Source organism: Poecilia reticulata, chromosome 1 (assembly GCF_904066995.2).
Source record: "Poecilia reticulata chromosome 1, P_reticulata-male-v2, whole genome shotgun sequence".
Lineage (NCBI taxonomy): Eukaryota > Metazoa > Chordata > Actinopteri > Cyprinodontiformes > Poeciliidae > Poecilia > Poecilia reticulata.
Genome location: NC_088830.1, coordinates 1,079,584 through 1,096,554, shown reverse-complemented (window position 1 = coordinate 1,096,554; position 16,971 = coordinate 1,079,584). Strand labels below are relative to the sequence as shown.

The window sequence follows — 16,971 nt, the reverse complement described above, 5'->3', positions numbered from 1 at the left end:
GTTCCTTCCCCACCAGAGAGGTGACGTTCCACGTCCCAAGAGCCAGCTTCTGCAGCCGAGGATCAGACCGCTGGGTCCCCTCCCTCGGCTGCCGCCCGTAACACACTGCACCCGACCCCTTTGGCCCCTCGGACAGGTGGTGAGCCCATTAGAAGGGGGACCCACAACTCCTCTTCGGGCTGAGCCCGTCCGGTCTCCGTGGGTAAAAGCCCGGCCAACAGGCGCTCGCCATCGTGCCCCACCTCCAGGCCTGGCTCCAGAGTGGGGCCCCGGTGACCAGCGTTCCGGCGAGGGAACGCTAGATCCAAAGTTCGTCTCCATCATTGGTGTCTTCAGGCTGTGCTTTGTCTGGTTCCTCACCTAGGACCTGTCTGCCTTGGGTGACCCTACCAGGGGCATAAAGCCCCAGGCAGCATAGCTCCTAGGATCATTGGGACACTCAAACCCCTCCACCACGATAAGGTGGCAGCTCGAGGAGGAGCATCTCACAAAGTTAGATTATTACTTAAGATCATCAAATACATTTCTGAAACACTGACTTTTGATTATCTGTAAGCCATAATCATTAAAATTACATGAAATAAAGTCTTGACATTTCTTTTTGCGTAATAAACCTGAGTTTCACTTTTGGAAATGGGTGGAGAAAAACTTTTTATATCTGTATATCACATTGCTTTTATGCTCAGCAATGAACTGAAAAAGGTGAAAACATTTAAGCTCCCATCATTTCAGCTGGAGCTCCTGTGATGAGACATAAGGAGGAGGTAGGAGATTAAAACTGTTGTGTGTAGTTCATGTGGTCCGTGTGTTTTGCTGAGGACTCGCTGCTCCACCTCCCCGTGTCAAATCCTCTCCAGATGTCGTTTGGTATCAATCTTCGTCCCGCTCTGTACTGGAACATTTCCTCTCTTTGGCTTTTGAAGTTTGTGTTCAGTCTTTCTGTATCTGTGCTGTAGATGTGGTGTGGGTGGCTATTTTCCATCTTTTAAATGTTTTTTCTAAGGTTGTTGGCAGGGTGCTTGTGTTTTTTAATTTGTTGTTTCTGTTTGTTTCCCACCGTGCAGACTTCCAGCATTACCATAACTCCCAAATTAACAGAAATGTGGACAAAACCACTTAACTTGACAAAACTGTAACTTACCCCTTATCTAATGCTATTAGCAGTTGACTTCAAACTCACAGCTTTGGGTCTGCTTTAAAATAACAAATCGCTCACATAGCCTATAAACTCATTACTTATATTCCTCCTATTATTTATATAAATACATTATTTATCAATGAACTGACTGAGTTTAAATGAAATCCACAGCTATAACTTAATATCTTATAAGTCTCAAAGGCTTTATTAGGAAATGAATCATATTTAGGCAAAGAGTCAATATTTATATTAATGATAAAGTGGGGCAAAAAAGTATTTAGTCAGCCACCAATTGTGCAAGTTCTCCCACATAAAAAGATGAGAGGCCTGTAATTTTCATCATAGATGTACCTCAACTATGAGACAAAAGGAGAAAAAAAAATCCAGAAAATCACATTTTCTGATTTTTAAAGAATTTATTGGCAATATATGGTGGAAAATAAGTATTTGGTCAGCTACAAACAAGCAAGATTTCAGGCTCTCACAGTCGTGTAACTTCTTCTGTAAGAGGCTCCTCTGTCCTCCACTTGTTACCTGTATTAATGGCACCTATTTGAACTCGTTATCAGTATAAAACACACCTGGTCACAACCTCAAACAGTCACACTCTAAACTCCACCATGGCCAAAACTAGAGAGCTGTCAAAGGACACCCGAAACAAAATGATAAACCTGCACCTAGCTGGGAATACTGAATCTGCAATAGGTAAACAGCTTGGTGTAAAGAAATCAACTGTGGGATCAATTATTAGAAAATGGAACAAGACCACTGATAATCTCCCTCGATCTGGAGGAACCCCAAGATCACACCCTGTGGGGTCAAAATGATCACAAGAACGGTGAGCAAAAACCCAGAACCACACGGGGGAACCTAGTGAATGACCTGCAGAGAGCTGGGACCAAAGTAACAAAGGCTACCATCAGTAACACACTACGCCGCCAGGGACTCAAACCTGCAGTGCCAGACGTTCCCCCTGCTTAAGCCAGGACATGTCAAGGTCCGTCTCAAGTTTGCTAGAGAGCATTTGGATGATCCAGAAGATGACTGGGAGAATATCATATGGTCAGATGAAACCAAAGTAGAACTTTTTGGTCAAAACTCTACTCGTCGTGTTTGGAGGAGAATGAATACTGAGTTGCATCCAAAGAACACCATGCCTACTGTGAAGCATGGGGGTGGAAACATCATGCTTTAGGGCTGTTTTTCTGCAAAGGGACCAGGACGACTGATCCGTGTAAAGGAAAGAATGAATGGGGCCATGTATCGTCACATTTTGAGTGAAAACCTCCTTCCATCAACAAGGGCATTGAAGGTGAAACGTGGCTGGGTCTTTCAGCAGGACGATGATCCCAAACACACCACCCGGGTAACAAAGGAGTGGCTTCGTAAGAAGCATTTCAAGGTCCTGGAGTGGCCTAGCCAGTCTCCAGATGTCAACCCCATAGAAAATCTGTGGAGGGAGTTGAAAGTCCGTGTTGTCCAGCGACAGCCCCAGAACATCACAGCTCTAGAGAAGATCTGCATGGAGGAATGGGCCAAAATACCACCAACGGTGTGTGAGAACCTTGTGAAGACTTACAGAAAATGTTTGATCTCTGTCATTGCCAACAAAGGTTATATAACAAAGTATTGAGATGAACTTTTGTTATTGACCAAATACTTATTTTCCACCATATTTTGCAAATAAATTCTTTAAAAATCAGAAAATGTGATTTTCTGGATTTTTTTTCTCCTTTTGTCTCTCATAGTTGAGGTACATCTATGATGAAAATTACAGGCCTCTCTCATCTTTTTAAGTGGGAGAACTTGCACAATTGGTGGCTGATTAAATACTTTTTTGCCCCACTGTATTTCTTCTTCATCACTTCTATAATTGCCTTTGTCATTCTGCATATCAGCGTTGGAGTCAAAGCTTCACTGATAGACCTGTTGTTCTCTGGTTAGTGACATGCAGTGGATCTAATCTTTGAAACACTTTCTGTCTTCTGCCTCATGAACACTGCTCCATCATGCTGGAAAATAAAATAAATCCGGTAACACTTTATTTGAAGGGGTGTGCATAAGACTGACATGACACTGTCATGAACATGAAGAAGCCTTTATGAATGTTTATGACTGTCATGTCAGTCTTATGCACACCCCTTCAAATAAAGTGTTACCAAAAGTCCTAACCAAATTGTGTCTGCAATGTAAAGGTTTTTTTCTTGTAGCACTTTTTGGTCCTACATCCTCTCTCCCCTCTTTTGCATGAGAATCAACCCCTTTGACATGGACTATACCAGGATTCCTCTGAGCTGGGTTGACAGCTCTCATCTTTATTTCTCCAGATAAACTATGTTCCACATATCTTGTAGTGGGAGTTATCAGGGGAAGTATCCCAACTTCCTGCAAAATGCCAACCTGTGCTTAATGTTTTTCTTGGAGAGAAATAGTTACCATGCTTTGCTATTACTAGGCAGATTTCCAAACGTCATCACTTTCCACACACTCACCAAGTGGCTGCCATGGGTGAGGAAGCTCTGCATTGGTGTGGCAATATGATTTGTAAAGCCCTCTTCTGAAACTAAGCACTGCAACTAAACTGCTTGAAATTAGACTGTTGTTGGAAATCACTCTTATTCAGTCATTCAGATCACCTGAGACCTGGGAGTAGTGATGGACTCTGACCATCACTACTCCTGTTAATTAGATCACCATGTGAAGTAAGCCCACTGTCTGCAGCCTGTTCATTTCATGGTAAGGTAATTCACACCACGAAGATATAGGTTTAAAGATTTATTGATGAAAGAATGAGGGGATGAAGGGATGAATCTTGATCTGGTTATCTGGAAGGTTTGGGAGGTGAAGACAGCACGGAGGTTTGGTCTTTGGGAAACGGTTATAGCTAGATCAGCACAAAATGAAGTAAAGGGTAAGGGAGGGCGGGGTTGACGAAATGTAACAAACTGAGATGAGTGGGTGAGCAGAGTGAATAGGCCGCTTGGAAAATTAGAGGAGTGGTTTGGGTGTGGAACTGCTCTTGAACTTAAATTAATAAAAAAAAATAATAATAATTTTTAAGCTTGTTAAGCTCTTTGTAGCAACAAAGTCTGGAACAAAGCACATTTGCATCACTAAAACATTTAGCCATGACTGAAGTGACTGCATACTGGGGGGGAAAAAATCTACTTATTGTAATGTGTAATTATGTTAAATCCTCAAACTTATGGATATTTGGTTCATGCAACCAAACAATAGTTTTGTCCACTGTTCACCTTTAATCAAGGCAGATTAAATAGGCAATGATTTGCTTCCATAAAACAATTGTGAAACGTGAGAACTTTACCAACCCTTTTGACTTAACTTGAAAGGAGGACCAAATGTTTTGTTTGCAATGAAGTATTTTTAAATTCTAACTCGAATAATAATAAAAATCAACATTTGTGTGATGCTTGAGTATTTTGTTTTTTATTTTTTCACATCAGTTTTGGTTCAACTGTTTAGTTCCTTATTTATTGATTTTCGACACACTAATCTGGGTAGTGTGAGATCAGGCTTATTACAAACATTCATAATAAAAAGATAACATGGGAAGCATGATTGAAAGATTTAGCATTTTTAATAGCTTTCAAGTTTGAGTATAAAAGCTTTTTTTCCATAACCTTTGATTGTTCCAGCTCTACAGTTTACTATAACTGTCTGAATGTGGTAAAAGTATGTGCTGCCTTCTTTATTCTTCTATGTGCTTTTTTCAGCTGTTATTACTGCTTTTTGTCAAATCATTTCCACTCTTTCTGAGTTATGCTTTCACTGATGACTACTGTCACTCTAATGTTCCAGAGTTTCATATCTCTAACTGATTTCAATTTTCTGTGGCAGAAATCTCGCAGCGATGTTGGCAACTTTGACAAGGAGTTCACCAAGATGGCGGTGGAGCTGACACCGACAGACAAACTCTTCATCATGAACCTGGACCAGAATGAGTTCCAAGGCTTCTCCTACACCAACCCAGAATTTGTTATACAAGTCTGAGGACATCTCAGTGGTTAGATGAGGCACAGAAAAAACTATCCAAACAGCTCAGCTCTAGTACTGTGCAAAAGTTTTAAACAATTCCATATGATTTACTCTATTTCTGCCAAATTGCCTTAGAATCTTATAAGCTCAGTAAAAGCTCCCCCCTGTTTCTGAAGGGCTCTAAAGCTTTTCTTTGGACATTAACTGCTTTTTTTATCTGAGCATGACAGAATCTTCTTGACGAGATTACTTCATAAAATGAAATGTTGGCCAAGTTAGTCAAATGTCTTCGTTTCACTGCATTTTATATAACAAATACTGGTTTAAAGCACCATTATCAAAGGTTCATTGGATGCTAGAAAAAACATTTGGTTTAAAACAATAGGTCAAACAACAGCTTAAACATAAATGTCTACCTGCTTTCCATGTGGAGCTTTGATTTAAGGAGGTGCAGTTCATCTCTTAATCGATGTTTTGCTTCTAAAATAGAAGAAACAAAGACAATTTTGTAGTAGCAATAGCAGTGTGTGTCATTATCTAAGTTACAAAAGTCTTTCAATTGATTTGTTCACTCAAATTTGCAACCCTCATATTTGCTAGTTAGCAGTAGGTTTTCTCCAAATTTTCTTTATGGTTGTTTGTGCTGAGAAATGCAGTTTTTATCTGGCAAAGCAAATGAGTAAAAGCTCTTATCCTCCCCAAAATATCATGCTTTAATAAAGGAAAACATAATGCTCGCTAGTTTTAAACATTGACTCCTGCTGTGACGTGTATGCAATGCATGTCAATACAGCATGTAGTATACATTTTAATATACTTGTTAAAATGTATATTATCAACTTCACTTGACTAATATGCGTAGATTTATAAGGTCAACCAGATACTTTTTGTAGTCCCACAAAAATTCTTTCACTGTTTTGGTGCAGTGTTTTTCAACCTTTTTTGAGCCAAGGTAAATTATTTTAATTGAAAAAATCTCGAGGCACACCACCAACCAAAAATGGAAACAAAGATACTCTGTAGCCGCCTCTATTACATATATAGTCATTCTTATCAAAGTGTCTTGAATAGAAATCAAACATAAAAATGTATTTTTATCATATTTTACATTTCTTATTTCAAATTGCACTCAACATGTCCACTTCAAAAATACACCTGAACAGCCACAACACTGTGGGCTTAAATTTAAAGAAGTTGTAGAAAACTTCAAAGTGTTTTACAAACTAATCCACAAACATTCTTATAGCCAGAATACAGAAAATAATTCTTATTCTGAAAGAAGCAATAATATTTGGGAAACATTTAACTTCATATTCACTGTTACAATATGAAGAGTTGCATGTACAAAACGTCAATATCTATATATTTTACCCACCTAGTGTGAAACCTGTGCATGTTTGGATAAAAACAGCTGATTTCCTGGTAGAAATTGAAGAAAGACAAAGCTCTTCCTCCACAGCTCTCAGTCTCTCTGGTTTTAGTTTTTATAGTAACCAGACTAGAGAAGCTCATTTCACACAGATATGTTGTGAGAAATGGACTCATGTTCTTTCCAACTACTGCTGAGCTTCACTGTCTTTTCCATCACTGTCATCAGTCTTGCTAGATTCAATGCTCTCACCGCTACCTGTAACATTCGTGCATCACTAATTCTCGTTTTAACATAAAATACTCTGTACCTACTGCCATCTAGTGGTAAGAAAATTACATGACAACACTACTACAGCAGAGACACTCGAAAATGGCATTATTTGCAGATAATTAATTCAGTTTCAAAAAATCTTTTAAGACCAATTACCGTATTTTCCGGACTATAGAGTAAAAAAAACTGGAAACGTACATAAGCCGCACCGGGCTATAAGCCGCTGGTATCTTTGTTGCTCTCGATTTTCCATAAGGACCCAGCAGAGGGTTGCGTCCTAATAAATCTGCTGGATATATTAAGGCCGCAGCCTTCTGTCTCCAAAGCCGAACCACAGTTTTGTTCACCAGAGCTTACCTGCAGCGGCTCCATTTCCCTCCTGTACTGCCAGATCGATAGCACTCAACTTAAAAGCTGCATCATATGAGTTTGAAAACATTTCTCCAAACGTGCTTGTTCTAAAAATCAAAATTAGCGCTTTCTTCTTTGATTTACAATTTTGACTTTGTATGATTCACTTCCTGCTAAAGGGCCCCCTGGTGGTTGAAGAAAAATCCACAGAAAAGCCGCACTAGGACAAGCCACATGGTTCAAACCTTAGGAAAAAAGTAGTGGCTTATAGCCCGGAAAATACGTTAGGTGAAATTGGATAATTTCCACGGCACACCTGATGATCACTCACTAACAGTGGTTGAAAAACACTGTTTTAGTGCAGTCACTCCTTTAGTTTCTAAGTATTTTTATGCATAAATGATGACTATAATGACAAAAATGACTGCTCTGAAAATTTCTGCATAATGGACTAAAAATGAGGGGAACAAGATGCCAAAGTCCAAAGAAAACTTCAACACATCTTCAAATAATACACAGAACCGTTTATCAAGACCATATTACATAGTTTCCTGAAAAACAAATTCTAAAGAAATTATGGATGATTCAAGTCTTTTGCACAGTACTGCACATTTCCCTCCCAATCCATTAACCTCATTGCATGCCAGGGAGACAAATTGACACCATATCATTTTAACACTTACATTTTTACTGGAAGTGGGTTCATTGATAATGAGATTTTTTTTCAAACATTGTGCAACAGAAGAATCCCACAAATGACCTTCTGCCAGAGTGGTGACATTCACATCTCCAGGAAACGACAGCAGTAGATAACATTCACAGGACTTCACCACAAACGGCTCAAGATTTACTGCCAACATGTACCTTTGCGCTATGTTGATAACGAAGAGTGTGTTTGTTTACTTGATTTCCTTCTGCTATGCTGGTGAGAGTGACGTCATGAACATTTTATAATCAATAAGTCAAACATGTCTGTGCAGACAGCAGTTCAGAGGGGTGCAAGATTTACTGTAGATCTAGGATTTATAACCTCATGTCTAAGCTAGTCCTGTACTTAGTCTTAAGCATGTCTTGTCTTCCAAGTTGATGCAAGAAAAGAAAAAATCTATTATCTTTCTCACATATCCTCATGACTCTGTTTGCATTGGAGTGGGTTGGTGCTGTGTAGGTCTTTACAGTTCTTGTGGTGGAGCTCCTCTATGCATGCCATATTTGTTGGTACTGTAGCTAAAGATTTTTACACTGAACAAAAATATTAAGGCCCCATGTCAAATATAAGAGTTTTATGAACATTTGGGTTATGTTAATTATATATAGAGAAACTCAAAATATATTTTCAGTAGTTACTTATCTTCATATGAGCATTGACAACATCATAGTATGGCCATTTGTAGTGGATTGACCGTCCTTTGAATATGATAGGGGTCAGGTTGAGGAATTAAGAGTTAGACCAAGTTGGCTTCTCGTATGTGACTACGGACAGTCTGACGTGTGATGCGTCTGTTGTGCAGACCAATAATCTCATCAGCTGTGTGTGTTGCTGCTCTTAGCCGATCCTGCAGTTGTACGAGCCGGATGTGGCGATCTTGTGCTGGAGAGGTCACACGTGGCCGATGAGGATGAGGTCAATTTGCAGTAGTGCCAGTCTGTTGGAAACTCTTAAACAGCCTTTGGTCGGATAATGGACATTTAGCCATGCAGCTGCTGCTACGGTGGACATCCAACATGCCAATGCCACGCTCCCGCATAACTTGTGACATCTGAAGCATTATGACTTGTGCCAAAATTTGATATTTTGGGGCGGCCTTTTATTGTCCCCAGTCCAAGGATTGTCCAGTTGTTGCTCATTTTCTCTGATCACCCAGTGGACATGCCCCATCCATGCACTGAGTAAAAAATCAACTCACTGGGTAATGCTCACTCTCAAGTTGCAAGTTGGACTAAAAATTATACACAAATCAAGATAAATATTACTTTTGTACAATAAAATGTTAGCAAATGTTCATTTACAGTTGTCAACTTCACGTGGCAACAATAGTTGTCTTGGGGCGTTTATATATTTATTCAGTGTATTTTTGTTTTTTGACACCATCGAGGAGAAAACCTTGTGACGTGTCCTGAATGTATTGATCCATGTCAGTTCTCGAAAATTCACATGTGAATTCTTCTTTCGTTCCCTCTTCGAAATGCTGAAAAGTCTCCTCCTTCAAAAACTCTTGGGAGACTGAAATTTTAGCAGAAAAACTTAAAAACTTGATGTAAACTTCTGTAAGACTTGTGTTTCAGTGTATGTGTAAATATGAGCGAGGAATTAGAGGTAGGTGTGTTTTTCTTGTAATAATACACTTCTCTACTATTCCTCATAGTCCAGCCCCTTTTCATTTTTTCCCACACAATTTCAGTTATGCATATTTGTCTTCCACTTTCTGTCTTTAAAATGGCACTTTATTTTTATCAATAATTTTTTCCTACTTCTGTAGCAGAAACACATCTTCATTTTAAGGCAATGAAATGATCAAGTCAATATTCGGAAATCTGGCAAAAAGGAGAGACTTACTATGCAAAAGGAAGAAGGTCAAAAGGAAAAGAAGAAACCCTGAGAGAATAAAAGGGCATGATAGATATTATGATGCATGCATCATCTTTAGCTGAAGAGACAGATACAAAAAACATAAAAATATTATCATACAATCAATACTGTAATTTTGTCGTTTTTGCTTCACAGCTGTTTGCAGATTCATGACCTAATAATCAAACCACACATTAAAAATTGATGGTCACCTGGGTTACACATTGTGTCCATTTCTAAACAGACTTTCTCTGATATAATCAGCAGCTTTAAGCAGTCGTCATACCACCTGCTGTGGTGTGAACTCAGACTAACTGAAGCTGAGATAAACACAAGTTTAGCCCAGAATCAAACTTATGTAATAATTCTCAAATAGAGTTTTTCTACCAAAGTGATTGCAGTTCTTAATCTGGACCCATAAAAGGGGAATACTGTACATATTAGAAACAACATAGTGCATATTATCAGTCATAGCAAATAATTTGGTGCCTTATAACAGTCAGAATAACACAGTTCAACTCCAGATGACAGTGTTTATCTCATTATCCTTGCAAACAAATCCCATATTAACACCAGTTTGTTCTTATTCAACCTTGTTTTGTATGTCAAAGTCAAACAATCTGTTGATCTCTGATTGGAAGCAGCAGGTCTCTGTTCATAAACGCGTTGTTTTGCTTTAAACAGCATTTATGAATCAAGTTGTCAGTGAAGGAAACCAGGCTGACTGAGAGGTCTGAGTAGTTAGAGAATTGAACATCATGTGACTTACTGTGGAACAAACAGAACGCCACATGCACCATTTATTTGCACTGAGCAGGGAATATCGGTGATCAGGGAGGTGATGCAATCAGCAAACAATCTGAAATAGGTAAACAATGTTTTGCTATTAATTGTCAATGTCAAGAAAGCAAGATAACAACGTCCAATGGAATCACTTATCACAGGTCAGCAAAAAGTTTTAATTAAAAAAAATGTGTAAAAGTGTGAAGTAGCTTGTAGGTTGACTTTGACAACCTTAACATTTACCCATGCTGTCGTTAGGGAGACACACACATCAACTTTCTGACAGAATATCAGTAGAGCAGCTACTCGACCACCACTATTACTTCTATTTCTATTACTATTACTAGGCGATTACTTCTTCATCCGTATTCTTACAGTCTTATCCCATTGGGATACAGAGGGGTGCTGGAGTCTATGTCCAGCTGTCAATGGGCGAGAGGCAGGGTCACCCTGGACAGGTCACCAGTCCATCACAGAGACAGACAGGACAAACAATCATGCACACATACCCACACCTACAGACAGTGGCGCAACTACACATTATTCAGGTGGATGCGAAAACATAGATCGGCGCCCCCACCACCCAACCCCCCCGAGGGAAGGATCGTCAGGGTGAAGGAGCGACGCTCTCCCCCTTCCCCCCCCCCCCCCCCCCCCCGAGGCGACGATACGTGAAGGGTAAAACTCGCTACATTTACCTTGTTATGTGCGCGAGGTGAAGGAGCGTTACACGCGCCGAAGTGTATGGGAAAACAATCATCGGCGCGCCGCCCCCTCCAGACGGGGTTTTGGCGCCCCCTCTGGTGCTGCGCCCCTATGCGTTGCATACCCTGCATACCCACTTTTTGCGCCACTGCCTACAGAAAGAGCCCGGGCCGGGAATCAAACCCAGGACCTTCTTGCTGCAAGGCAACAGTGCTACCAACTGCACCCCTGCAGCTCACAATTACTTCTTAATGATCACAAAATGAAAATTCAAAAACACGTGATGTGATGGATTGAATGTTTTGGTGTTTTCATGTACTTTTTTGTCTGGGTGAAGTGTCTGAAAACAGGTTATATCTTTATGTTCAGTTTTTCTACTTTTTTACATCCAAGCTGAGGCTGCATCTGTGGAATGAGCTGTGCATTCCACAGATGCAGGCATACATGGATAAAGTTTGGGAGGTCCAACATTTACAGGCAGTAGTGTTAAATGGGAAGCAGTGATATGCTCCTTGGACCCTCATAAAAAGTTGAGGGACGCAAGATGCAGGGTTTGGTCTCCAAAGATTGATTCACTTAATCTTTACATCTTTGTGCTTTCCTCATCTGTAAATATACTTGGACTGCTTAGGAAATGTATTTACTCATAACTCGGTCTTACAGAATCATCACTTATGCATCTCACAAAGGCATATTAGGGACAACCCCAAAATATCCTTAATGGGAAATGTGTGAGATTTTTCATGTTAATTCCTGATACACTTGAATGTAACTTTTGCTCTTTGGAGTTGTTGTCTGATTATTGTGATAACCTGACAGACTGAGAAAAGAAAAGAATACAACAGGTTTTAAGTTCTTCTCCATCTGTTTTTCTACTTTTTTTTCTTCTCTGGACGAATAGAATCCTTTTTTCATAGGACGTAGTAATATTCAAAGCAATCATCAAATAGATTGAAATATCATGCAAATGTAAAATGTAAATGTAATTTTATTTATATAGCACATTTTCAGCAACAAGGCAATACAAAGAGCTTTACAGGAATTAGAAGGAAATACAAATAAAAATAACAAACCAAAGGAAAGAGCAAAAAAAGAGAAAAAGAATCTAATGTAAACTAAGAAAGGAGCCAAAGTTTGTAAATTTTTAAAACATGGCTCCTACAGTATGGAAGACCAAAACCGACATAAGAAATAAAAGAATAAATATATAAATAAAAGAAAACAAACTATATCTCGGTTCAGTTCAGTTTGTGAATTTGTTGAACCTCCGAGCGCAGAGGAGGGAACTAGAGAACGGCTGGCTGAAATTTGCGTTCATAAATCCGATCAACCTTGAGCTAAACGCCGCTTTCTCGACAGACATTGGAAAATCCAACTCACAACTAACGTCACTGCAGTCGGTAACACAATAGTCTTAGTTTTAGTTTTAGTCTGTGGCCTGTAAAGAACGAGCTGAACGTCCAACAACGTCTCACGCAGTGACGTTGGTTCCAAAGCTCTATTGGCCAATAGTAGAGGAGCTGGACGGCTCTCCTCATTAACATATTGATGCAGCAGAAATACAGCAAACGGAAATACAGCAAGCAGAAAATGGAGAAGCATAAAAAGTCTAAGCAAAATATCTATTTTTCTTGACAAAACACATGTTTAGAGGAAATGAAAAAGAAAATATACACATTACTTGACGGAAACTAATGTGTAAAAAAAGGGAAAAACTAAATATATATTTATGCGTTTATTTATTCCTTTATTTATATATTTATTATTTTATTTCTTATTATGTCAGTTTTGGTCCTCCAAAAATATATTTATGCTTTTATTTCTTATCAAAATAAATATTTATTCTTTTATTTATAAATGTATTTTTTTGTTTATATATTTATTCTTCTTTTTCTTATTATGTCGGTTTTGGTCCTCCATACTGCAGAATCCTGGGTGAGACAGAAAAAGATATGTAAAATGAATTAAAACCTGTTTTACTGTATATTAATTTCACAGTAAATAAATATGTTTGCTATATTAAAGACACATCACATGTCATCTGCTCTGTGTAATTCAGCAGCACAGATTTATGCACAGCCAAATGTATATTCTGTTTTTGAATTCTTTAATAACATTGTAATTACTATTGAATCTAATGTTGTTGATGTTTTTGAGCACTTAATATCAGCCAATAAATAATATTATTGTGATAATTCTTCACAAAAATATTACTGAATTTTGTAACTGCATATTTGCTCAATGTAGGCGAGCATAGAGCAAATATGCACACTCATTCCATAAATTAGAATATGACTGAAAAGTTTATTTTTTATCACCAAGTGAAAGATATTATATATATTAATTAGATGACTGATGTTTTAACATCTTTATTTCTCTGAGTAAGTCTAATACCTGCTAAAAGCTTGTTATTTTCAAAATGTTCTATTAATCTGACAAACCTCATCATAGACACAGATAGACAGACTTTATTGTCATTTAATTGTACTTTTAAAATGTACATTTCTTTTCAAGGCTCCAATAATAATAGGATATCCTAATTTATTGAATAAGACTGTTTGGGATTCACATTTAAGTTCTGGCCTCATTCCAGTCACATATCTGTGGGTGCATCAGCCCTTTCTTCGTCTTCCCCATCATGCGTCACAACATGCAACACAAAGTTAAGTTACACCCTTGCTTATTTAGCAATCCATGGTCCTTTATTTTCCCCTCTTCTGTGTGTTGCTCTACATGCTGAACACTGCTGGTCTTTGTGACCCAGTGGGCCGACTGCATCCTTCCTAATGGGACACATACGCACGCACACCCATGAGCTCCACTCACTGGTAGGGGGGGTTACGACTCCAGGCTGCCTGTGCGGAGCTACCACTCGTTCTCTGGAGCGCAGAGTTCTCTCTTCTGTAAGAGCAGCATCACGTCTGCTTCTCCTCTCTGCCAAAAGACTTGGACAGATTATTTTTGAACAAAGGTTGACGGACTTAAGTTTAAATGTTTCGCGCTTCCTGTAGAGGACAATGTTCTCCACACCCGTGCGTCCTTCACGTAATTGGAGTCGTATAGATAAGACATTTGGAACCAGTTCTGGTCGGCTTCTGAATCCAGGAGTGTGAGTCTTCAGGTGAAACTACTCGGCTTAAGGAAGTGAAGGTGTATCAGGCCAAGATGAGGGTTTGCAACAGGGGGATGATGATGCTTCTGACCACAGCGGGGGCTTTCTGTGCATTCAGCCTCATGACCATCGCAGTGGGCACGGACTACTGGCTCTACTCCCGCGGGATGTGCCGCTCCAAGAACCTGAACGACAACGAGACCGTCCACAAAAACGAGGAGGTTCTGACCCACTCGGGACTTTGGAGGACCTGTTGCACTGAGGGTAAAACTCAAACTCACATTTTTATGCTAATATCTGATTAAATTATCAGTTGGTGATGCAAGGTAAACTATAAAAGCACGGCAAAATTGTCTCCATGCACATCAAATTAGCAAGAGTTAAAATTGCAGTGTTGGCACATAATAGAGTACAGTGTTGAGACTTGAGTGTTGCTTTCTCCAAGCGTTGCCACCTTTCAGAAATCAAAATAAGGGACGCCCACCACGGCGCGTCGCCCGACTCTCACGGGGTGGGATGGCCGCTGCAGTGATAGATAATATTTTATGCCAGTGTTTTTTGTCTTTAAAAAGTGATCCATAGAGCAATCATTCATGCATAGAGGTCGGTTATAGAGTACCCCAAAACTGTACTCCAATCAGAGTAGTATACTTTAAATACGTTTAATTAAGCAAGTGTAAAAAGTATTTGTTAAACCACTGAGTAACTGATCATAACACCTGATTTAATATTCTAAATATGTCCTCAAACAACTAAAAGTATAAAAGTTATGTGAACATTCTGATATTTTACAGAGTATTACCAAAATATTTATAGAAATAAGGAGTTAGGTTTGGAGGCTGGTTCTAGACCAGATTTACCACAGAGACCGGGATAGTCAGTATTTTTCCATGGCAACACTTGAAAAAGAATGAAACATAAAAAAAAACAGAGCAATATTTCATCATTTGATATAATAAGTGAGCTAAAGACCCACTTGCGTCTCCAGAGATCCAGGTTGCAGATGGAAAGTGTGATCCTATCTCCATACAGCAGCTAAAATTGCAGCACGATAATTTTTAATTTGTTGTTAAAGTAAAATTGTGAAGGTTAAAAAAATCGATCCACCACTGAGTATTAACATAAGACATTTACTTAGTATAACTTCTTTGGTACCCTGTTAGCCCCCACCTAGAACCGCCCATGGCTGCAGGTCTGGGTCTGGAGCATTAATAATAATGATAATAATAATGATTTGTTCTTTAAATGATCATCTGTATTATTTTTGGCTGATATTATTATACATTAAATGAGCAAATAGTGAAACCAATATAGTCTACTAAAATCACAATAAGAAACTTAATCATAGCAAGATGTTACCATATCAGGTTCTGCTGTGTTCCTCTCCTCGCCACGATGGGCACATTTTTTTAATTCTGTGTTCATCCTCACTAACATTATTCAGCCTGGGATTTGCGTCTTCCTTCTCACGTCTGTATCTTTACAAGACGTTTTGCTTCTAAGGACGGTGGAGAATCGGTCGAGGATGTTGTAAAAAGATCTGCTCACTGCGGCTGCGTAGTGTCCGTCTCTAGGCAACCGTGACAACCATAGACATAATATAAGAGTAGACCCCGCATTGGCTGCTCCGGCGCAGGAAATACGGCGGCCATCTTGGAGAGGTCGTCCCTCCTACTTTGCTCAACCAAAACAGCAGAAGATGCCTCAGCACTGATGGATATTGTTGTTCTGATCTATGGATTATTGATGTGAGGCTCCACAGACAACATTTCACAAGTAAGATGGACATATTATTGTGTATATATTGTGATTAGAATATTACTTTACTGTATTTATGTCCACCGGCGAGATACCAGCTAATATTAGCTACAGTGCTTGGTGTAATACGGGTTCAGCCGCTATGAAGGATAACTGAGATTCTGTAAATCTAAAAAAATTATTCTCTAACATTGACTTAGATTATCTGACACAAGAGCCTATATTAGAAATGAAACAATGTAACATACATTATAAAACTTATATTATGTGTTATAACATTCACCAGCAAAGTTTACACAGGTGGTAAAGACTATTATTTAATAGGGTATATGCCACAGACTTCCGTTTTAGCACTTCCGCATTTTTTTGCCACATAGAATGGTTCCGGTTCACAGGCAACAGTATGCTAACAGTGGCTCCTCAGTCCTGCAGGACTATTAATGAAGCCTATAGAATTATTCAGACGTCCTGAAACGCTCCAACAACAACAAAGGATTAAAGATGGATGTGTCAAAACTTCACAGTAACTTTGAAGGTAAGTTAATAAATCGTTTGTATTCATCATAATGCCTCATATGTCTGACGTAGCTAACAGGGACAAGCTTACAAAGGTACTATGTATATGTTAAGTGTTTTGATTATCTGTGCATTCTACATATCTATGCTTTATAGATAGATATACATCTATATAAACATATATAGATCTGTCTATATTGTGCCCAAGCTATCAGTCGAAGCTAAAGTTAGCTTCCAATGTAGCATCCAATTCGGAAAATAGCTAAAGGGCGATTACACATAATTTTTCACTATCTTGAGCTTTTTTAATGTGTTGTACTTTAAAAACTACAACACCCAGAGTCATGTTGGTATTAATCTTTCGAACCCACATGTAAGAACACGACCAGAAGAGACGAAAA

General features: G+C 38.9%; 1 protein-coding gene across 1 annotated transcript in view; it reads left to right on the top strand.

Annotated features, from left to right (window-relative positions):
* prkcba (protein kinase C, beta a) overlaps positions 1–9,916 on the top strand; it is a 91,502-nt gene extending 81,586 nt beyond the window's left edge. The window contains exon 17 of the mRNA XM_008406066.3: positions 4,997–9,916. Within this exon, the coding sequence (XP_008404288.1) occupies positions 4,997–5,149 (153 nt within the window). The 3' untranslated portion in view covers positions 5,150–9,916. The remainder of the gene's footprint in view (positions 1–4,996) is intronic.
* The last annotated feature ends 7,055 nt before the right edge of the window (positions 9,917–16,971 follow it).